The following is a 24,730-nucleotide window of genomic DNA, read 5'->3' as shown; positions in this document are numbered from 1 at the left end:
AAGATTGAGGTAGAATGCACCCACAGGCCGATAGTGGTTGAGTTCCTGAGGTTCAAGGACAAGGTAGCTGTTCTGGAAAGAGCCAAGCACTTGAGAGAAATGTATATCTTCCTCATCGAGGACTATCCTGAAGCTGTGGGCCAGAAGAGGAAAGAACTGATCCCAGCCATGAAAGCTGCAAGAGCGCGTGGGGACATTGCTTACATCCACTATGGCAGGCTCGTTGTCCACCCTCGTTTCCAGAAGCCTGGAAGGGATGAGAAAGCCAAGCCTATGGGTTCGTAGCTTCAACCCAGCAACGCACACAAAAATATATATTAATCAATTAGTATCTCTTTGTTTGCTCTTTTCCATATTATGTCTATCTCTGATAAGCTACCCAGGAAAGGGCTGAAAATATCCCATTAATATATGTAACCTTAGAAATAAGGTTCATGAATCAATAACTTGCTAACATCAGATAACATTCATACATTGGCAAGAAAAAGTATGTGGAATTACCTGGATTTCTGCATAAATTGGTAATTAAATTTGACTTGATCTTCATCTAAGACAAACAGTCTGCTTAAACTAATAACACACAAACAATTATATATTTTCATATCTAAATTGACCAGACCGTGTAAACCTTCAGTCCTTGATGGGAAAAGTATGTGAACCCCCTTTAATAACTGGCTGACCCTCCTTTGGCAGCAATAACCTCAACCAAATGTTTTCTGTAGTTGCGGATCAGACCTGCACAATGGTCAGGAGGACTTTTGGACCATTACTCTTTACTAAACTGTTTCAGTTCAGCAATATTCTTGGGATGCCCAGTTGTAAACCCCTCTCGAGGTCATGCCACAGCATCTCAATCAGGTTGAGGTCAGGACTCTGAGTGGGCCACTCCAGAAGGCATGTTTTCTTCTGTTGAAGCCATTCTGTTTGTTTACTTCTGTGTTTTGGGTCGTTGTTCTGTTGCATCACCCAACTTCTGTTGAGCTTCAATTAGCAGACAGACAGCCTAACATTCTCCTGCAAAATGTCTTGATAAACATTCATTTTTCCATCAATGATAGCAAGTTGCCCAGGCTCTGAGGCAGCAAAGCAGCCCCAAACCATGATGCTCCCTCCTCTTCCGTGGTGTCCTCCCATGAACACCATTCTTGTTTAGTGTTCTACGTATCGTAGACTCATCAGAGATGTTAGCATGTTCCAGAGATTTCTGTAAGTCTTTAGCCGACACTAGGATTCTTCTTAACCTCAATGAGCATTCTGCACTGTGCTCTTGCAGTTATCTTTGCAGGATGGCCACTCCTAGGGAGAGTAGCAACAGTACTGAACTTTATCAATTTATAGACAATTTGTCTTACCGTGGACTGATGAACGTCAAGGCTTTTAGAGATACTTTTGTAACCCTTTCCAGCTTTATGCAAGTCAACTATTCTTAATCTTAGGTCTTCTGAGATATATTTTGTTCGAGGAATGTTTCACATCAGGCAATGCTTCATGTGAATACCAAACTCCGATTTGTGAGTGTTTTTTATTGCAGGGCAGCTCTAACCAACGTCTCCAATCTTGTCTCATTGGTTGGACTCCAGGTTAGCTGAGTCCTGACTCCAATTAGCTTTTGGAGAGGTCATTAGCCAAGGGGTTCATATACTTTTTCCAACCTACACTGTGAATGTTTAAATTGTGTACTCAATATAGACAAGAGAAATACAATAATGTATGTGTTATTTGTTTAAGCACAATGTTTGTCTATTGTTGTGACTTAGAGGAAGATTAGATGAATTTGCAAATTTATGTAGAAATACAGATAATTCCAAAGGGTTCACATACTTTTTCTTGCAACTGTATATTAGCCATTTCTGAGACTCTCACTTAGATAATTCATTTGATTATACAGCAGTAGCAATACATGGATATAACATCTACAGAAGAGACAGAAATGCTTATGGGGGAGGTGTTAATGTATATATTCAGAGCCATATCCCTGTAAGGCTTAGAGAAGTGTTGTGGTACATCTAAACCCTTTTATTTTGGGGTGTTGTTATAGGGCACCAAGTGCTAAAAGTCAGTAACTAAATAATATGTGTGAAATTCTTGATAGTGTATGTGATGTAAACAGAGGTCTATTTTCTTGGGGACCTGAATAGACTTGTTTTCATCAAGCTGTCCACTCAAGAGGAAGCTTCTCACTGTAACCAATGCCTGTAATCTGGTTCATGTTATTAATCAACCTACCAGGGTGTTAATAAAAACTACAAGGTCATGCACATGTATCGATCACATTTTTACTAATACTGTAGAACTTTGTTCTAAAGCTGTATCGGTACTGATTGGATGCAGTGATCACAATATTATGGCTATATCCAGGAAAGCCAAAGTTTCAAAAGATTGGCCTAAAATAGTATATACAAAAGATGTTGCTGGGCCTCTTATGTGGATGATGTAAAAAATATTTGTTGGTATGATGTGATTAACCTCTCTAGGGTACGTGGGATGGTAGCGTCCCACCTGTCAACAGCCAGTGAAACTGCAGGGCGCCAAATTCAAAACAACAGAAATCCCATAATAGAAATGTCTCAAACATACATGTATTTTACACCATTTTAAAGATACACTTGTTGTAAATCCAGCCACAGTGTCCGATTTCAAAAAGGCTTTACGACGAAAGCAAAACAAACGATTATATTAGGTCAGAGCCAAGTCACAGAAAAACACAGCCATTTTTCCAGCCAAAGAGAGGAGTCACAAATCAGAAATATAGATAAAATGAATCACTAACCTTTGATGATCTTCATCAGATGACACTTATAGGACTTCATGTTACACAATACCTGTATGTTTTGTTCGGTAAAGTTCATATTTATATCCAACAATCTGAGTTTACATTGGCGTATTATGTTCAGTAGTTCCAAAACATCCGGTGATTTTGCAGAGAGCCACATCAATTTACAGAAATACTCACAATAAACATTACTAAAAGATACAAGTGTTATACATATGGAATTTTAGATCCACTTCTCCTTAATGCAACTGCAGTGTCAGATTTCAAAAAAGCTTAATGGAAAAAGCACACCATGCAATCATCTGAGTATGGCACTCAGATGACAAATAAAGCTATACAGATATCCGCCATGTTGGAGTCAACATTAGTCAGAAATAGCATTATAAATATTCACTTACCTTTGATCTTCATCAGAATGCACTCCCAGGAAAACCAGTTCCACAATAAATGTTTGTTTTGTTCGATAATGTCCATTTATGTCCAAATTCCTCCTTGTTGTTAGCACGTCCAGTAATCCAACTTCATGACGCACGAGCAGACAAAGTCCAAAAGTTCCGTTACAGTCCGTAGAAACATGTCAAGCGATGTATAGAATTAATCTTTAGGATGTTTTTAACGTAAATCTTCAATGATGTTCCAACCGGAGAATTCCTTTGTTTTCAGAAATGCAATCACGTGAACGCGCGAGACTGAGCTCGTGGCTGCTGGCAGACCTCTCATTCGCCCCCATATCACAGTAGAAGCATCAAACAAGGTTCTAAAGACTGTTGATATCTAGTGGAAGCCTTAGGAAGTGCAACATGACCCGATAGACACTGTATATTTGATAGGGCAAGAGTTGAAAAACTACAAACCTCAGATTTCCCACTTCCTGGTTTGATTTTTTTCTCGGGTTTTTGCCTGCCATATGAGTTCTGTTATACTCACAGACATCATTCAAACAGTTTTAGAAACTTCAGAGTGTTTTCTATCCAAATCTATATGCATATTCTAGCTTATATGGCTGAGTAGCAGGCAGTTTAATTTGGGCACGCTTTTTATCCAAAATTCCCTACCCTAGAGAAGTTAATGAGGAGCATCCAGATGCTGCACTTGATTAATTTATTTAATTGCTTCTTCCAATTATTGATAAACATGGATATGTTAAGAAACGGACTTTTAGAACTGTTAAGGCTCCATGAATTGATGAGATTTTGAAAAACTGTATGGCTGAAAGAGATGGGTCAAAACGAGTGGCTAATAAGTCTGGCTGTACATCTGACTGGCTGACTTACTGCAAATTGAGAAATTATGTGATTTAACAGAAAATATTATGAAGCTAAAATTAATGATATAAAGAATGATAGGAAAAAACTTGAGTAAATGAAATTATGGGCAGAAAGACAAATTCAACTCCATCTTTTATCAAATCAGATGGCTTCTTCATCACAATTATTTTAATTATTACTTCATTGGCAAACTTAGGCAGGGAATGTCAACAGTGAGCCATCGTATTCATGCATAAAAAAACTAATAATGAAAGAAAAGCATTGCAAGTTTGAATTTGTAAAGTTACAGTAGTGTGGGAGAGGTGGAAAAAGTATTGTTTACGATCGATAATGACAAACCTGGCATTGACAAATTGAAATCAAATAAAATGTTATTGGTCACATACACATGGTTAGCAGATGTTAATGTGAGTGTAGCGAAATGCTTGTGCTTCTAGTTCTGACAGTGCCGTAATATCTAACAAGTAATCTAACAATTCCAGAACTACCTAATACACACACATCTAAGTAAAGGGATGGAACAAGAATGTACATGGATGAGCGATGGCCGAGTGATATTGACGAGGTGCAAAGTTTGGGGTCACTTGGAAATGTCCTTTGTTTTTGAAAGAAAAGCAAAAAATCTTGTCCATTAAAATGACATCAAATTGATCAGAAATACAGTGTAGACATTGTTAATGTTGTAAATGACTATTGTAATTTGAAACGGCTGATTTTTAATAGAATATCTCCATAGGCGTACAGAGGCCCATTATCAGAAACCATCACTCCTGTGTTCCAATTGGCACATTGTGTTAGCTAATCCAAGTTTATCCTTTTAAAAGGCTAAGTGATCATTAGAAAACCCTTTAGGAATTATATTAGCACAGCTGAAAATTGTTGTACTGATTTAAAGAAGCAATTAAACTTCTTTAGACTAGTTGAGTATCTGGAGCATCGGCATTTGTGGGTTCGATAACATGCTCAAAATGGCCAGAAACAAACAACCTTCTTCTGAAACTCGTCAGTCTATTCTTGTTCTGAGAAATGGAGGCTAATTCCATGTGAGAAATTTCCAAGAAACTGAAGATCTCGTACAACGCTGTGTACTACTCCCTTCACAGAACAGCGCAAACTGGCTCTAACCAGAATAGAAAGAGCAAGAGGACAAGTACATTAGTGTCTAGTTTGAGAAACGGACGCCTCACAAGTCCTCAACTGGCAGCTTCATTAAATAGTACCCGCAAAACACCAGTCTCAACGTCAACAGGCGACTCTGGGATGCTGGCCTTCTAGGCAGAGTTGCAAAGAAAAAGCTATATCTGACTGGTTAATAAAAGATTAAGATGGGCAAAACAGCACAGACACTGAACAGAGGAACTCTGCCTAGAAGGCCAGCATCATGGAGTCGCTTCTTTTGCGGGTAATATTTAATGACAGTTGAGGACTTGTGAGGCGTCTGTTTCTCAAACTAGACACTCTAATGTACTTGTCAATGGTTGTAAAGATGGGAAGAGGTCTGTCCGTAATAAATATATGCTCTGCTTTAACACCACATTCCAAAAAGCAAGACAAAACTAGAGCCTGCAGGACTTATCTTGATTATTGTCCAGTCGTGTGGTTGAGTGCTGCAAGGAAATACCTGGTTAAGTTGCAGCTGGCCCAGAACAGAGCGGCACATCTTGCTCTTCATTGTAATCACAGGGCTGATTGTAAATTGTATTCATGCCAGTCTCTCTTGGCTAAGACTTGAGGAGAGACTGACTGCATCACATCTTTTTATAAGAAACAATGTGTTGAAAATCCCAAATTGTTTGCATAGTCAACATGCACGGAGCTGACACACACTGACTCCACTAGACATGCCACCACAGTCCACAAATCCAGAACAAATTCAAGAAGGCGTACAGTTATATAGTGCTATTATTGCATGGAACTCCGTTCCATCTCAAATTGCTCAAATGAACAGCAAACCTGGTTTCAAAAACAGATAAAGCAACACCTCACGGCACAACGCCTATTTGACCTAGATATTTTGTTTCTATTGGTATTGATACGTAGGCTACGTGTGCCTTTTTTTAAAGTGTATTAATGTAGTTCTGTCCTTGAGCTGTTCTTGTCTATTAATGTTCTGTATTATGTCATGTTTTGTGTGGACCCCAGGAAGAGTAGCTGCTACTTTTGCAACAGCTAATGGGGATCCTAATAACATACCAAAATCATCTTCTGAGGTAATGGGAAGCAATTTTTATACGGTCTGTTTGAGATAGAAGTTTGATATATATATATATATTTTTTTTTTTGTGTGTGTGTGTTTTCTCTTCAATTTATGCTTTGGCCACATACGAGTATAGGATGAGTCAACACGATTTATTTGGGTACGAGTTAACCTCACTTAGTATTCTGTTTTCACTGGACAGTTACTGTAAAGAGGAGCAGCAGGAGTGGGTGAAGGGGCTCCATTGATTCTCCGCCTGGTTCACCACTCTACCAGGGCAGAGCATAGTCAGACGGGAGACTCTAGACTAGAGGATCAAATGCTGTATAATTCAGTTTTCACAGTTCAAATTAGTCAGGCCTGTCTGAAACAACATGCCCCACCACCTTACACTCAAACTGGGACTCCACCTCTCAGGCCACACAGAGTACACATCAAAGGACAGTGAAAATGGAATAGGGTGTTTTAGAAAATCATCCATCTGTGCATTGGGAAGTATTGAGGGGTCAGGGGTCCTGTGTTTTCTTCTGTGCAACAGAAGTCTGGTGGTAAAGTCTTGTGGCTTTAGAGTGGCGACGCGTTGAGCGCTTTAGATTAGTCTGTCACTGTTGTGAAACACGCATACTTCATATCGACTCCTTTTTCTAGAAAAATATTAAAAAAATAAAACATGAAATCTTTTGAAGGTGATGCATGAATTGTTGTTTCTCACTGAGATGTTTGTCTACGTGGAGACCCTTGTTTCACAGTTCTCTCTTTGTCTATCTTCTGTCTTCCTCTGTGTGTTTTGCAGGCGATCTTTGAGCTTTCTCAAGGGGAGAAGGATCTCATTGAGGATCTGAAGCTGGCCAAGAAGGTACAATCTGCTTTTCCAATAAAGATAATTTCCCTTTTTGTTGAGTGTCACAGCTGAGTTATTCTACCCTGCTGATCAGCCAGGCTCCAGTTTCTCCTGCGCTCCGACAATCACACACTTGAGACCCCGTGGTGTGTGTGTGTGTGTGTGTGTGTTTTTGAACATTACAGTAGATGTACAACAATATGCCAACAGATGTTTGGTCTATTTATAAGTCTAATACTGTTGTGAAAATGTATTTTATATCTGATGAAGATGTCCCATTTTTAACTAGGCAAGTCAGTTAAGAACAAATTCTTATTTTCAATGACGGCCTAGGAACAGTGGGTTAACTGCCTTGTTCAGGGGCAGAACGACAGATTTTTACCTTGTCAGCTCAGGGATTCAATCTTGCAACCTTTCAGTTACTAGTCCAACGCTCTAACCTCTAGGCTACCTGCCAGCTCCATTTGACGTCTGTTGTCTTTTTTTTTAGTGCTGTTTTGTCAAGGGGATAAAGTTTTTTTCCCACTAATATTGGATGTGTTGTTTTATATTACGTCTGAGCTATGATCAAGTAGCGTATCAAACACTTGTTTATTCGTAGCTTATGACATGGATGTCTACATTTGAAAAATACCAAGAGTTTTTCATCTTCAGGGCTCACACTTGATTCAGGTTTTAGTGCTTCTAAAACTTGTTTTAATGTAACAAGTGAGAAAAGTAGTGTTGGGTTGCATTGCTGTGACTCCAACTTAACATTCTACTTTCTCTGTACCTGTAGGCGTACCATGACCCAATGCTGAAACTGTCCATCATGACAGAACATGAGCTCAACCAGATCTTCGGAACCCTGGAATCTCTCATTCCGCTGCATGAAGGTGAGAATGAATGCTTACAAAGGACCGAACCACAAGAACAGGCAATTGCAAAGAAACACAGTTGCTCACACAAACACAGAAGTCAACACACACAGTCATATACACACACACACTAACACCCAAATGAACCATTAGACAGAGGTTGAGACCGCTCCTTCTACTCACTATTCAGATCTGCTGAGTCGACTGCGAGAGGCCAGGAAACCAGACGGCTCCACAGAACATGTGGGGCACATCCTAGTGGACTGGGTAAGACCATCCATTATGATCATATGTAGGGGATGAGGGTTTTCCTGACCATGTGACGTAAACAGGAAAAACTGATGGATCAACTTGATTATATTACAGTTTTCAATACTGATTATACTTTGCAATCAGTTGTATGTTCATACTACACATGCCTGAGGTGGGAATATCTAACAGTAAACAAGTTAGACATACTGACAAATTTTCAAAAATTATGTTGGAGGTGAGTTATGGTGGAGAAATAAACATTACATTATCTGGCAAAAGCTCTGGTGGAAATTCCTGCAGTCAGCATGCCAATTGCACACTCCCTCAACTTGAGGAATCTGTGGCATAGTGTTGTGACACAACTGCACATTTTAGAGTGGCCTTTTATTGTCCCCAACACAAGGTGCACCTGTGTAATGAACATGCTGTTTTAACCAGCTTGTTGATATGCCACACCTGTCTAGTGGATGGATTATATTGGAAAAGGATAAATGCTCATTAACAGGGATGTAAACAAATTTGTGCACAAAATTCGAGAGATACGTTTTGTGCTTATGGAAAATGTATGGGATCTTTTATTTCAGCTGATGACAAATGGGACCAACAGTTTACATGTTGCATTTTTATATTTTTGTTCAGTATACATATGAAATGGGTAAAACAGTATGTAAACATGATTAAAGATACCAGTGTTCCATGTCTAGTCCTTGCCAATGACAAGCATACCCATAACATTATGCAGCCATCACCATGCTTGAAAATGCCCTCAAAACAGCTAGTTCATGAGGCAGTCTGAGATGTTTGTTTTTCGTAGCATAGCTAGCTTATGAAAACAGAGTCATCATGTGTCTTATTGGCCCAGTGTACTTCAACTGCCAAGTGTGTGTGTGTGTGTGTGTGTGATCAGAGCTCTGTGTAGTGTGTGTGCACTCCAAGCTCGGTAAGTTGACATCTGGGGTTCACACACCCACAGTAGCCGTTGTTGCAACACTTAGAGAAATCTCCTACTGGTGTGGAGTTTGGTTACCCTGTGGGGAGGTTAAAACAAGGCTCTTAGGTAACATGTCATGATAACTTCCTCAGAATGTGTGCAGGGACACTTTAGCTGGACACCTTAGCAAAGAGCTGGAATCGGGTTAGTTCTGCAGTGCTGTGAAGTGTGTCCAAGGCTCTTAGTGTATTGATGCTGAGCGGCTCCTCTCCATCCCGCCTTCGCTTCATCCCTACTTTTTGTTTACACTAGGTAGTTATGGGGAACAATGTATGCCTGACAAGGATGCGGAGAGCCTCCTCTGCTCCCCTGCTTCTCAGGGGTTACTTGCCCTTCTCCTCTGAACTCTGCTCCACCACGGAAAGATGTCAATGTGGTTGCGTAATAGAGTAAAGATTTCCAAATTCCACTTCATCTCCAAAGCATCTATTGGTCACTTTTTAAACAATGAAAAGTGAAACAAAGCAAGTTCTCTGTCCTATATTTCCTCATGCTAGAACTTCAGATCAATCCACCATGAAAATGACCTTCAACGATTAAATGATCATCCTAAGCCTTTTTTTTCCTCCACGAAGAACGAGGTGATTGTTAGTGGTGTTCCTATGAAAAAGGGTTGTGAGGCTAGTGCTGCCTCCGGGTTAGTCATGTGGATGTATGAATGTGAACATGCACCCATCAACCCCTCTCCCATCGACATCACCTCCCAATACACTGCACAGAATGAAGCAATAGAAATGTAAGTACTATTTTAGAGTTCTTCTTGCCTCTGACTGTATTAGAGGAGGTCCAATGTCCTTCCCGTCTCCAAAGCAGTTTAAAAAGGAGGCGGAGAGATTATTTGAGGAATCAAGGAAAGATTCATTGAGAAAGAGCCTCTGGCTCACAGTAAAAAAACATTAAAAAACAAATCCTGGTCAAACTCTTGGCTCTATAATAGATGATACCAAGAAAGCTTCTCTGATTATTTACTTGAAAGAGCATGATCGATGTCAGGGCCTAGTGCCTTGCTCAAGGGCACAACCCTCCGGTTGCCAGCTCGCTTACCGACAGATTTTTCCTGTCGGACCTGGGATTCGAACTGGCAACTCCGGCTGCTGGCTCGCCTCTAACCCCTAGGCTACCTGCCGCCCCTTCAGATAAGGGGAGGTGCTAACAAAATTAACGAATGGGGAAACAGCGCAATTCCGCATTAGATGACACATTTTCAGTAAGGGTGAGCATAGTATGTTGATATTTGTTGCTTACTGCATACATTTTTACTAAGCCGTATGTTCGAAATAGTATGAGTGGTACACAGAATGTAGTTGTAGTAGGCAAGAGATTTTAGCCCCTCCCTCCCTCTCTCTGTATTTCTGTTCATCTGCTGTGCTCTGGCTGCACATGCCCAGTTACAGTACATTCCTAAAGCTTTCAATGTGATGTCGTCCAGGTATATGGAAGAGCAGTTTGACAAAAACTCCAGCACACTGGTACTCCATTCTTGTATTCTTCTCAATATATAAAGACTTGGAGTCGTTGGTCATACGGGAATGCTACACAGAGCTAGACCAGGAACGTATGGAGGCCTAACATCTCTGAAACATGTGCACAATAAATAAGAGCTACTTTGCAAAGTGTGCACTTATCTGAAGCAGAAACACCATTACTGACCTCTTCCTTGATCTACGTCCCCCTCTCTCTCCTCTCCAGCTTCCCTGTCTAGACTCATACAACTCATACTGCAGTAATCAGGTGGCAGCCAAGGCTCTGCTGGACCATAAGAAGCAGGACCACCGGGTGCACGACTTCCTGCAGCGCTGCCTGGAGTCGCCCTTCAGCAGGAAGCTGGACCTGTGGAACTTCCTGGATATACCCAGGAGCCGACTGGTCAAATACCCCCTGCTGCTCAGGGAGATCCTCAAACACACGCCGAACGACCATCCAGACCGACAGTACCTGGATGAGGCAGTGAGTAGAGAGGGAGAGATTGAGAGACCCACATATCCGCAAACACACTGACACCCCCACACAAACACACACACACACATACATTCTCACTCACAACCCTCCCCCATCTCTCCCTCTCTCCAGATCAACATGATCCAGAGCATCGTGGCAGAGATCAACACCCAGACGGGCGAGTCAGAGTGTCGTTTCTACAAGGAACGTCTCCTCTACCTAGAGGGCAGCCAGAGAGACCTACTCATTGACAGCTCCCGCATCCTCAGCTGTCACGGGGAACTGAAGAACAACAGGGGTGCTGTGAGTAGTGCTCTGTCGATCATAATAACACTTTGGAGTGGCAGTGAGATAGGGTAGGGAGGGATACAAAAGGATAGGATGGACATTTGCAAGGATGGACATTTACCTGAATAATAACATGGACGCTGTGAGTGTTTCTGTCCATTTACTTTCCAGTGTCACTCACAAAAAGCAGTAACAGTACTATAACACTGCACTGTAATATCCACTGACAGTCAATTAAAATGCTTACTGACACGCCACTGCTAGCTATGTCCTCTGACATAAGTAAAGTCAATGGTGAGGTGTTTTTTTTAAGAGCGGGGGCAGTGTCTTCCTCTAATAGATTTACCTTATTGCCATTTTAGATATATGAATAGCCTCTGAATCCACACAGACCCGTGATGGTACGAGTAAACCCTTTGACCATGACCCTTAAAGCACCTCTCTCACCACATATCAATCGGTCTACTGGAGGTCAGGAGTCAGCTCTGAGAGAGTAAGTTCACCTCTAGGCACTCGCTGGGTCATCTTTCCTACTGAGATAACAACCGAGTAGAGGGGGAGGCGTCCGGACCTGGGTTCGAATACTATTTGAAATCCATTTTAAATGCAGGGCAGTCCATAAGGGCAGATGATGGACGTTAAGGATCTGGAAAGATTCTGTATGGAGGAATGGTTTAAGATCCCTCCCAATGTGTTCTCCAAGCTCAAAGAGGGTGGCAGGTAGCCTAGCAGTTAGAGCGTTGCGCCAGCATCTGAAATGTTCCAGGTTCGAATACCCGAGCTGTCAAGGTGAAAAATGTGTTGATGTGCTCTTGAGCAAGGCACTTAACCCGAATTTGCTCCAGAGGCGCCTTTACAACTATGGCTGACTCTGTAAAACAACACATTTCACTGCACCTATCCGATGTATGTGACAAAATAATAAGTAAATACTTTTAGAAAAAGGCTGTCTTTTTAAAAAAAACTTTATCAAGGGTGCCGAAAATGTTGGACCTGACTATATCTCTGAGACTTGTGTATGGAATACAGCACGTCAACTGGAGTGTATTTAAAATAAAATACCTTCCACACTGGTGTTAACTATTTTCTAGTCTGAGGAGTATAGAACAGTTGATATACACTGCTCAAAAAAATAAAGGGAACACTTAAACAACACAATGTAACTCCAAGTCAATCACACTTCTGTGAAATCAAACTGTCCACTTAGGAAGCATCACTGATTGACAATACATTTCACATGCTGTTGTGCAAATGGAATAGACAATATGTGGAAATTATAGGCAATTAGCAAGACACCCCCAATAAAAGAGTGGTTCTGCAGGTGGTGACCACAGACCACTTCTCGGTTCCTATGCTTCCTGGCTGATGTTTTGGTCACTTTTGAATGCTGGCGGTGCTTTCACTCTAGTGGTAGCATGAGATGGAGTCTACAACCCACACAAGTGGCTCAGGTAGTGCAGCTCATCCAGGATGGCACATCAATGCGAGCTGTGGCAAGAAGGTTTGCTGTGTCTGTCAGCGTAGTGTCAATAGCATGGAGGCGATACCAGGAGACAGGCTAGTACATCAGGAGACGTGGAGGAGGCCGTAGGAGGGCAACAACCCAGCAGCAGGACCGCTACCTCCGCCTTTGTGCAAGGAGGAGCAGGAGGAGCACTGCCAGAGCCCTGCAAGAGGAAGGCATTGATGCTATGGACTGGCCCGCCCGTTCCCCAGACCTGAATCCAATTGAGCACATCTGGGACATCATGTCTCGCTCCATCCACCAACACCACATTGCACCACAGACTGTCAAGGAGTTGGCGGATGCTTTAGTCCAGGTCTGGGAGGAGATCCCTCAGGAGACCATCCAGGAGACTCATCAGGAGCATGCCCAGGCATTGTAGGGAGGTCATACAGGCACGTGGAGGCCACACACACTACTGAGCCTCATTTTGACTTGTTTTAAGGACATTACATCAAAGTTGGATCAGCCTGTAGTGTGGTTTTCCACTTTAATTTTGAGTGTGACTCCAAATCCAGACCTCCATGGGTTGATAAATTTGATTTCCATTGATAATTTTTGTGTGATTTTGTTGTCAGCACATTCAACTATGTAAAGAAAAAAGTATTTAATAAGAATATTTCATTCATTCAGATCTAGGATGTGTTATTTTAGTGTTCCCTTTATTTTTTGAGCAGTGTGTGTATGTATATATATATATATATATATATATATATATCAGACAAGAATATAGATTTAAGCTGTCTGAATGGACAAGAAATATATATAAAAATGTAATTACTTCGATCAGAAGAGGCCAACATTGGCACAATATTCAAATCTATTTTTCATGTATGTAAATAAAAATGTAAAATTATAGGTGATATGCATATTGGCTACAGCTTCATGTCCAAACCGATGCTGACATGAGGCAGGAACCAGAAAATGTAGCTAGACTTGAATCCATTACAGTCAAAGCCCTGTCAAAGTATGTATGTATATATCTGTTTGGTCCAATTACATTATTTCCAATGCAGTTAATTGTTTTGTACCTCCATGAGAAACCTTCATAAATATATGTTTTAAATTAGCCAAAAACCCTATACCCTAACACCCTCCTCTCCCCTCGTTCTCCAGAAGCTGCATGTGTTCCTGTTCCAGGACGTGCTGGTCATCACTAGAGCCATCGCCCACAATGAGCAGCTGTACTACCAGCTGTACCGCCAGCCCATCCCCATCAGAGAGCTGCAGTGGGAGGACCTGCAGGACGGGGTGATACGCCTGGGAGGCTCCATCAGAGGAGCCTTCAGCAACAACGAGAGGAGTAAGTGTTTACGCCATTGACTTACATATAGAACATTTTTAATATGAATTCTAGGATCTCTTTGGTTCATCACTAGCGGAGAAGGACTGTTGCCGCTGGGCACCCCTGGTCTATTAATGCTGTGGTCATTAACTTGCAATCTGCTTGTATCGAATTTCCCCTGTCTAACCTCATCTCTCCTCTCCTCAGCCAAGAACTTCTTCAGAGTGTCGTTTCATAGCAGTAGCCAGCTCCACTCCCACTCCTTCCAAGCCAGCGATGCCTTCAACAAACAGCAGTGGCTCAACTGCATTCGACAGGCCAAAGGAGCTGCTGAGTCGGCCATGGGGGGTGTGGGGTTGGGGATTCCTGTCGGGGTGGAAACCAGTATCAGTGACCCAGAGCCCCCTCCAAGCCTACTCAGCCCCCACGGCCCTCTGAGCCCTACAACACCTCCCCTCTCAGGACCACTGGCCCCCCAGCCAAAAAGCATGGACCATTGCGACAGTGACTCGTCTGTCGACTCTCCAGGCTGTAGCATGGACATGGACACAAGCGAGGCTTTGGCCTCCCCCACAGGCTGTCCTGATGGACCAAACAGACTCTAGTAGTAGCAGGCCATCAGAAGTGTGACCTTTGGGGTGTCATGGCCTCTCTGGGTTAGAGAGGCTAAAGGTTCAACCTTGGCAGTATTGGTGGCAACATGGCAATGCTCCCTATATACGGGAGGGAAGAAATACACTGTGGAAAATTGGAGCACTTTTTTTTATTCTACCCACTTTTTTCATTTGTTAGTTTTCTTTGTTGCTGAACTTGAAAAAAAAAAAACTCTCATTCTCTCTTGAGCATCTTTCTATGAGACTGTGGTGTTGTCTGTAGCAGTGACAACTATGTATCTTAGCTGTGACTGTCAGGTCTACTGTGGATGTCTACCTGGAGAGGAGGGACGGCAGACATGACTGGGACCACAGGACTGTATTTTTGTTGTCTCTCCTGGTCCGACTCTGGGCCTCTAGAGACACTGCCATCACACATTATCCCTACTACTGTGGCCTCCCAGAGCTAAGAGAATACACTGATGATATTTTCTTTGTGTTGAACTAAAATATAAACGCAACATTTTAATGTTCCATACTCACAAATTTGTTCACATCCCAGTGAGTATTTCTTCTTTGCAAAGATAATCCATTCACCTGACAGGTGTGGCATATCAAGAAGCTAATTAAACAGCATGACCATTACACAGGTGCACAATAAAAGGCCACTAAAATGTGCAGTTTTGTCACACAACACAATGTCACAAGTTGAGGGAGTGTACAATTGGCATGCTGGCTGCAGGAATGTCCACCAGAGCTGTTGCCAGATAATAAAATGTAAACTTCTCTACCATAGGCCGCCTCCAATGTTGTTTTAGAGAATTTGGCAGTACATCCAACCGCAGACCATGTGCAACCACGCCAGCTCAGGACCTCCATATCAGGCTTCTTCACCTGCGGGAATTTCTGAGACAAGCCAGCAGGCCAGCTGATGAAACAGGAATATTTTTGTCTGTAATAAACACCATTTGTAGGGGAAAAACCTGTTCTCAGTGGCTGGGCCTATGCCCAGTCATGTGAAATCCATAGATTAGGGCCTAATGAATATATCAATTGACGGATTTCCTTATGTACTGTATCTCAGTAAAATCGTTAATTCCTGCATGTTGCGTTTTATATTTTGTGTGTGTGTTGATGTAAGAATCTAGAGAACATAGTGTTTGCAATACCCAGTCAAAATGACCAGCAGAATGTTTTCAAAGACAATCAATATGATGTTATTATTGTAGTACTTGACATGGGGTTGCAGGGGGGTTCGTTAAGGACAGGTTACCGTAACCCTGTAAAAGAGGTTAAAGGTGTTCACCTCAGCATCTTCCCAAATCTTGGCCAGAAGAAAAAAAAGCTATGGTGTTCCATAAGTCAGGAACTGGCAATTCTAGAACAGGCCCCATATACGGCCTCTTGGTTGTGTAACCTAGTATAAACACATGTCACTCAGAGGGGAGAGCTGTTGGTGGGGTTGATTCATTTCATAATCGATTGTGTTTATTTAAATCTCCTCTATAAAGTAAATTAGTCTGAGGTAAGCACAACATTAAATTATTACATGAATTTCCAAATTATGTAGAAAGACCTGAACAGATTCCATAGTTGGGCAGTTAGACGTAGTCAATCTCTACTAGATTTTGCAAGAAGTGGGAAACTTAACATTTTACAGCAAGTAAAGAACCCATCCTGGAGGAAGCAGGATTTTCCATGGTGTTGAGAGTCAATGTCTTAAAGATACATTTTGGATTAAAGCCAGTATTGAATGAATTACTGTTGGTGTGTTTAATGGTCACGTTTATCACCCACAAAGTGACTCACTGGTCGCTCCTGTAAAAAGCGAAGTGGAGACCTTTATCGTTTAAAAGAAGTAGTCACTTGTTTATGTATTTGTACTCTGACCAGTCCTCTGTCACTGGGTGCTCTGTGTTGAACTGACTCACTGCTAAATTGTTGCCAAAACTGCGTGTGTCAGGTAATTATGATCTTGTGAAAGTTTACTTGTGGGGCGTCATGTTCCCTCTCATTTGTATAGAAGTTCAGGAAGGAATCGGTTTGACCAAGTAAACACTAAAATAAATATCCCAAAACAGTATTCTTTTTTTAGTTTTTTTTATAAAGAAAATGTATTGAAATCTATGATTTAGGATGTCTATTTGTAGTTTATTTTCCCACTATGAATGAGTTAAATATGCTTTTATTTGGTTCATGTTGGAGACTGGAGGTGAGAAGATTGCACAGGGAGGTATTGGAATGGGAGGGGCCTAACGAACAAGACCGGAAAAAAGAATGGTTTCAGAACGAAATACTGCATGTTGTTGTAGGCTATGTACTGTAAGCTAAGCCCTCAGATAAAGGGAATTAAAAGGAAAATACAGTGGTGAGTTTGAACCCTTTAGGTCAAATTTATGCAGAAAATCCTCAAAAGTCCTAATAATAAATAAAGTGAACTTGATATAACAAAAAACAATGTACTTTTTCTTTTTGTTGAGGAAACTGATCCAACATTCAATGTATTTGTTGGAAAAAGTATGTGAACCTCAAGATTAATCAGCTATTAATTAAAGTGTATTTGGTCCCATAATACAAAAAAAATCCTAAAGGGTTCAAACTTTCTCTCACCACTGTAGATACTTCACATTGTAAGATGATGGCTATATGACCTGGCTGAGAAAGATGGACATGAAAAGACTGGACCAAGTCATATTTGTTACTGGTATTATGGTCTGTTGTGATAGAGCTACAGTGCCTTAAGAAAGTATTCACAACCCTTGACTTTTAACACATTTTGTTGTGATATAGCCTGAATTTAAAATGTATTAAATTGAGATTTTGGGTCAGTGGCCTACATGCAATACCCTATAATATTAAAGTGAAATTATGTTTTTCAAAATATTTAAATTAATACATAATGAAAAGCTGAAATGACTTGAGTCATTAAGTATTCAACCCCTTTGTTAGGGCAAGCCAAAATAAGTTCAGGAATAACAATTTGCTTAACTCACTTAAGTTGCATGGACTCACTCTAAATCAAATCAAATCAAATTTGATTTGTCACATACACATGGTTAGCAGATGTTAATGTGAGTGTACCGAAATGCTTGTGCTTCTAGTTCCGACAATGCAGTAATAACCAACGAGTAATCTAGCTAACAATTCCAAAACTACCTTATACACACAAGTGTAAAGGGATAAAGAATATGTACATAAAGATATATGAATGAGTGATGGTACAGAGCGGCATAGGCAAGATGCAGTAGATGGTATCGAGTACAGTATATACATATGAGATGAGTATGTAAACAAAGTGGAATAGTTTAAAGTGGCTAGTGATACATGTATTACATAAAGATGCAGTAGATGATATAGAGTACAGTATATACGTATGCATATGAGATAATATAATGTTTACATACCCTGCATTATTTAAGTAGCATTGTTTAAAGTGGCTAGTGATATATTTTTACATCAATTCCCATTATTAAAGTGGCTGGAGTTGAGTCAGTGTGTTGGCAGCAGCCACTCAATGTTAATAGTGGCTGTTTAACAGTCTGATGGCCTTGAGATAGAAGCTGTTTTTCAGTCTCTCGGTCCCAGCTTTGATGCACCTGTACTGACCTCGCCTTCTGGATGATAGCGGGGTGAAGAGGCAGTGGCTCGGTGGTTGTTGTCCTTGATGATATTTAGGGCCTTCCTGTGACATCGGGTGGTGTAGGTGTCCTGGAAGGCAGGTAGTTTGCCCCCGGTGATGCGTTGTGCAGACCTCACTACCGACAGGATGCTCTCGATTGTGCATCTGTAGAAGTTTGTGAGTGCTTTTGGTGACAAGCCGAATTTCTTCAGCCTCCTGAGGTTGAAGAGGCGCTGCTGCGCCTTCTTCATGATGCTGTCTGTGTGGGTGGACCAATTCAGTTTGTCTGTGATGTGTACGCCGAGGAACTTAAAACTTACTACCCTCTCCACTACTGTTCCATCGATGTGGATAGGGGGGTGTTCCCTCTGCTGTTTCCTGAAGTCCACAATCATCTCCTTAGTTTTGTTGACGTTGAGTGTGAGGTTATGTTATTTTCCTGACACCACACTCTGAGGGCCCTCAACTCCTCCCTGTAACCCGTCTCGTCGTTGTTGGTAATCAAGCCTACCACTGTTGTGTCGTCCGCAAACTTGATGATTGAGTTGGAGGCGTGCGTGGCCACGCAGTCGTGGGTGAACAGGGAGTATAGGAGAGGGCTCAGAACGCACCCTTGTGGGGCCCCAGTGTTGAGGATCAGCGGGGTGGAGATGTTGTTGCCTACCCTCACCACCTGGGGGCGGCCCGTCAGGAAGTCCAGTACCCAGTTGCACAGGGCGGGGTCGAGACCCAGGGTCTCGAGCTTGATGACGAGTTTGGAGGGTACTATGGTGTCAAATGCTGAGCTGTAGTCGATGAACAGCATTCTCACATAGGTATTCCTCTTGTCCAGATGGGTTAGGGCAGTGTGCAGTGTGGTTGAGATTGCATCGTCTGTGGACCTATTTGGGCGGTAAGCAAATTGGAGTGGGTCTAGGGTGTCAGGTAGGGTGGAGGTGATATGGTCCTTGACTAGTCTCTCAAAGCACTTCATGATGACGAAAGTGAGTGCTACGGGGCGGTAGTCGTTTAGCTCAGTTACCTTAGCTTTCTTGGGAACAGGAACAATGGTGGCCCTCTTGAAGCATGTGGGAACAGCAGACTGGGATAGGGATCGATTGAATATGTCCGTAAACACACCAGCCAGCTGGTCTGCGCATGCTCTGAGGGCGTGGCTGGGGATGCCGTCTGGGCCTGCAGCCTTGCGAGGGTTAACACGTTTAAATGTTTTACTCACTTCGGCTGCAGTGAAGGAGAGTCCACATGTTTTGGTTGCGGGCCGTGTCAGTGACACTGTATTGTCCTCAAAGCGGGCAAAAAAGTTATTTAGTCTGCCCTTTCTTTTTGTAATCCGTGATTGACTGTAGACCCTGCCACATACCTCGTGTCTGAGCCATTGAATTGCGATTCTAGTTTGTCTCTATACTGACGCTTAGCTTGTTTGATTGCCTTGCGGAGGGAATAGCTACACTGTTTGTATTCGGTCATGTTTCCGGTCACCTTGCCCTGATTAAAAGCAGTGGTTCGTGCTTTCAGTTTCACGCGAATGCTGCCATCAATCCACGGTTTCTGGTTTGGGAATGTTTTAATCGTTGCTATGGGAACGACATATTCAACGCACGTTCTAATGAACTCGCTCACCGAATCAGCGTACTCGTCAATGTTGTTGTCTGACGCAATACGAAACATATCCCAGTCCACGTGATGGAAGCAGTCTTGGAGCGTGGAATCAGATTGGTCGGACCAGCGTTGAACTGACCTCAGCGTGGGACCTTCTTGTTTTAGCTTCTGTCTGTAGGCAGGGAGCAACAAAATGGAGTCGTGGTCAGCTTTTCCGAAAGGAGGGCGGGGGAGGGCCTTATATGCATCGCAGAAGTTAGAATAGCAATGATCCAAGGTTTTACCAGCCCTGGTTGCGCAATCGATATGCTGATACAATTTAAGGGAGTCTTGTTTTCAGATTAGCCTTGTTAAAATCCCCAGCTACAATGAATGCAGCCTCAGGATATATGGATTCTAGTTTGCAAAGAGTCAAATAAAGTTCGTTCAGAGCCATCGATGTGTCTGCTTGGGGGGGAATATATACGGCTGTGATTATAATCGAAGAGAATTCCCTTGGTAGATAATGCGGTCGACATTTGATTGTGAGGAATTCTAAATCAGGTGAACAGAAGGACTTGAGTTCCTGTATGTTGTTGTGACCACACCACGTCTCGTTAACCATAAAGGATACTTACCAGAAAGATGTTTGTTTCTGTCGGCGCGATGCGTGGAGAAACCAGCTGGCTGCACCGACTCCGATAGCGTCTCTCGAGTGAGCCATGTTTCCGTGAAGCAAAGAACGTTACAGTCCCTGATGTCCCTCTGGAATGCTACCCTTGCTCGATTTTACTCTGTGTGCAATAATAGTTTAACATTATTTTGGAATGACTACCTTATCTCTATACCCCTCACAACCACAAAGACCAGGGAGGTTTTCCAATATTTCGCAAAACTGGGCACCTATTGGTAGAAGGGTAAACATTTTAAAAGCATACATTGAATATCCATTTGAGCATTGTGAAGTTATTCATTGCACTTTGGATGGTGTATCAATAACCCAGTCACTAGTTGCTGGAGAGGAAGGAAAGTGCCTTCGGAAAGTATTCAAACTCCTAGATTTTTTCCACATTTTGTTACGTTACAGCCTTATTCTAAAATGTATTTAAATTGTCCCCCCCCCCCCCCAATCTACACACAATACCCCATAATGACAAAGCAAAAAATATATATTTTTTTGTGTGCTCATTTTATCATTTAAAAAAAATGTAGATTAAATTTACATACAGTACCAGTCAAAAGTTTAGACACCTACTCATTCAAGAGTTTTAATTTATTTGTACTATTTTCTACATTGTAGAATAAAAGTGAAGACATCAAAACTATAAAGTAACACCTATGGAATCATGTAGTAACCAAAAAAGTGTTAAACAAATCAAAATATATTTTATATTTGAGATTCTTCAAAGTAGCCACCCTTTGCCTTCATGACAGCTTTGCACACTCTTGGCATTATCTCAACCAGCTTCATGAGGAATGCTTTTCCAACAGTTTTGTTCCCACATATGCTGAGCACTTGTTGGCTGCTTTTCCTTCATCCCAAACCATCTCAATTGAGTTGAGGTCGGGTGATTGTGGAGTCCAGGTCATCTGATGCAACACTCCATCACCCTCCTTGGTAAATAGCCCTTACACAGCCTGAGAGGTGTGTTGTGGGTAATTGTCCTGTTGAAAAAAAATGATAGCCCAACTAAGTGCAAACCAGATGGGATGACGTATCGCTGCAAAATGCTGTAGTAGCCAGGCTGCTTAAGTGTGCCTTGAATTCTAAATAAATCACTGACAGTGTCACCGGCAAAGCACCCCCACACCATAACACATCCTCCATGCTTCACGGGTGGGAACCACACATGCGGAGTTCACCTACTTTGTGTCTCACAAAGACACGGCGGTTGGAACAATAAAATCTCAAATTTGGACTCATCAGACCAAAGGACAGATTTCCACCAGTCTAATGTCCATTGCTTGTGTTTCTTGGACCAAGCAAGTCTCTTCTTATTGGTGTCCTTATGTAGTGGTTTCTTTGCAGCAATTCGACCACGAAAGACCTGATTCACGCAGTTTCCTCTGAACAGTTGATGTTGAGATGTGTCTGTTACTTGAACTCTGAAGCATTTATTTGGACTGAAATTTCTGAGGCTGGTAACTCTAATGAATGTATCCTCTGCAGCAGAGGTAACTCGGGGTCTTTCTTTTCTATGGCGGTCCTCATGAGAGCCAGTTTCATCATAGCGCCTATAGGCAGAAACTCACAGGATTTACTGTTGACTAGAGCCATTCAATGCTGGTCTGAACAATCAGAATCCACACTTCAAGATTGTTTTGATCACGCGGACTGGGAAATGTTCCGGGCAGCCTCAGAGAATAACATTGATTTATACGCTGACTCGGTGAGTGAGTTTATAAGGAAGTGCATTGGAGATACTGTACCCACTGTGACTATTAAAACCTACCCTAACCAGAAATTGTGGATAGATGGCGGCATTCACGCAAAACTGAAAGTGCGAACCACCACATTTAACTATGGAAGGTTGACTGGGAATATGGCACATTTATAAACAGTGTAGTTATTCCCTCCGCAAGGCAATCAAACAAGTGAAATGTCGGTAGTGGGACAAAGTGGAGTCATAATTCAACGGCTCAAACACGAGATGTATGTGGCAGGGTCTACAGGCAATTACGGGCTACAAAGAGAAAAACAGCCACGTCACGGACACCAACGTCTTGCTTCCAGACAAACTAAACACCTTTGCCCACTTTGAGGATAATACAGTGCCACCGATGTGGCCCTCTACCAAGGACTGCGGGCCCCCCCTCTCCTTCTCCGTGGCCGATGTAAGACATTTAAACATGTTAACCCTCACAAGGCTGCTGACCCAGACGACATCCCTAGCCACGTCCTCAGAGCATGTGCAGAACAGCTGGCTGGTGTGTTTAAGAACATATTCAATCTCTCCCTATCGTAGTCTGCTGTCCCCACATGCTTCAAGATGGCCACCATTGTTCCTGTACCCAAGAAAGCAAAGATAACTGAACTAAATGACTATTGCCCCGTAGCACTCACTTCTGTCATCATGAAGTGCTTTGAGAGACTAGTCAAGGATCATACCACCTCCACCTTACCTTCCATTGTCCACAGACGATGCAATCACCATCACACTGCACAATCCCATCTGGACAAGAGGAATACCTATGTAAGAATGCTGTTCATTGACTACAGCTCAGCATTCAACACCATAGTACCCTCCAAGCTCATCATCAAGCTGGAGGCCCTGGGTCTCCACCTCCGCCCTGGGCAATTGGGTTCTGGACTTAGATGGGCCGCTCACAGGTGGTGAAGGTAGGAAACATCTCTACTTTGCTGATCATCAACACTGGGGCCCCACAAGTGTGCATGCTCAGTCCATTTGTGTACTCCCTGTTCACCCATGACTGCGTGGCCATGCACGCCTCCAACTCAATCATCAAGTTTGCAGATGACACAGCAGTAATGGGTTTGATTACCAATAACGATACGACTGCCTACAGGGAGGAAGTGAGTGCACTTGGAGTGTGGTGTCAGGAAAACAACCTCTCACTCAACATCAACAAAACAAAGGAGATGATCGTGGACTTCAGGAAACAGCCGTGGGAACACCCCCCTTTCCACATTGACAGGACAGTAGTGGAGAAGGTGGAAAGTTAAGTTCCTCGGCGTACACATCACAGACAAACTGAAATGGTCCACCCACACAGTGTGGTGAAGAAGGCTGAAGACATTTGGCTTGTCACCTAAAACTCTGACAAACTTGTCCAAATGCACAATTGAGAGCATCCTGTTGGGATGTATCAACGCTTCACTGGGGGCAAACTACCTGGCCTCCAGGACACCTATAGCACCCGATGTCACAGGAAGGCCAAAAATATCATCAAGGACAACAACCACCCGAGCCACTGCCTGTTCACCTCGCTACCATCCAGAAGGCGAGGTTAGTACAGGTGCGTCAAAGCTGGGACCGAGAGACTGAAAAACAGCTTCTATCTCAAGGCCGTCGGCTGTTAAACAGCATTCACTAACGCAGAGGGGCTGCTGCCTACATAGACGCAAATCATTGGCCACTTTAATAAATGGAACACCAGTCACTTGAAATAATGTCACTATAATAATGTTTACATATCTTACATTACTCATGTTATATGTACAGTACATACTGTATTTTATACCATCTATTGCATCTTGCCTATGCCGCTCGGCCATCGCTCATCCATATATTTATATGTACATATTCTTATTCCATCCCTTTAGATTTGTGTGTATTAGGTAGTTGTGGAATTGTTAGATGACTTGTTAGATATTACTGCACTGTTGGAACTAGAAGCACAAGCATTTCGCTACACTTGCATTAACATCTGCTAACCATGTGTATGTGACCAATAAAATTTGATTTGAGCTGTTCTTGCTATAATATGGACTTGGTCTCTTACCAAATAGGGCTATCTTCTGTATACCACCCCTATCTTGTCACAACACAACTGAATGGCTCAAAAGCATTAAGAAAGGAAATAAATTCCACAAATTAACTTAACAAGGCAAACCTGTTAATTGAAATGCAGTCCAGGTGACTACCTCATGAAGCTGGTTGAGAGAATGCCAAGAGTGTGCAAAGTTGTCATCAAAGCAAAGGGTGGCTACTTTGAAGAATCTCACATATAAAATATATTTAGATTTGTTTAACACTTTTTTTTGGTTACTACGTGATTCCATAT

At 42.3% G+C, this 24,730-nt stretch overlaps 1 protein-coding gene across 1 annotated transcript in view; it reads left to right on the top strand.

The window, feature by feature from the left end:
- Nucleotides 1–16,870, top strand: part of LOC139413242 (rho guanine nucleotide exchange factor 3-like) — a 90,277-nt gene extending 73,407 nt beyond the window's left edge. The window contains 8 exon segments of the mRNA XM_071160382.1: nt 7,032–7,094; nt 7,858–7,954; nt 8,127–8,203; nt 10,869–11,126; nt 11,250–11,420; nt 14,026–14,212; nt 14,402–14,777; nt 14,779–16,870. Coding sequence (XP_071016483.1) covers nt 7,032–7,094; nt 7,858–7,954; nt 8,127–8,203; nt 10,869–11,126; nt 11,250–11,420; nt 14,026–14,212; nt 14,402–14,777; nt 14,779–14,824 — 1,275 coding nt within the window. The 3' untranslated portion in view covers nt 14,825–16,870.
- Nucleotides 16,871–24,730: the final 7,860 nt, after the last annotated feature.

Source organism: Oncorhynchus clarkii, chromosome 7, assembly GCF_045791955.1.
Source record: "Oncorhynchus clarkii lewisi isolate Uvic-CL-2024 chromosome 7, UVic_Ocla_1.0, whole genome shotgun sequence".
Classification (NCBI taxonomy): domain Eukaryota; kingdom Metazoa; phylum Chordata; class Actinopteri; order Salmoniformes; family Salmonidae; genus Oncorhynchus; species Oncorhynchus clarkii.
This window is presented reverse-complemented; position numbering and strand designations above follow the sequence as displayed.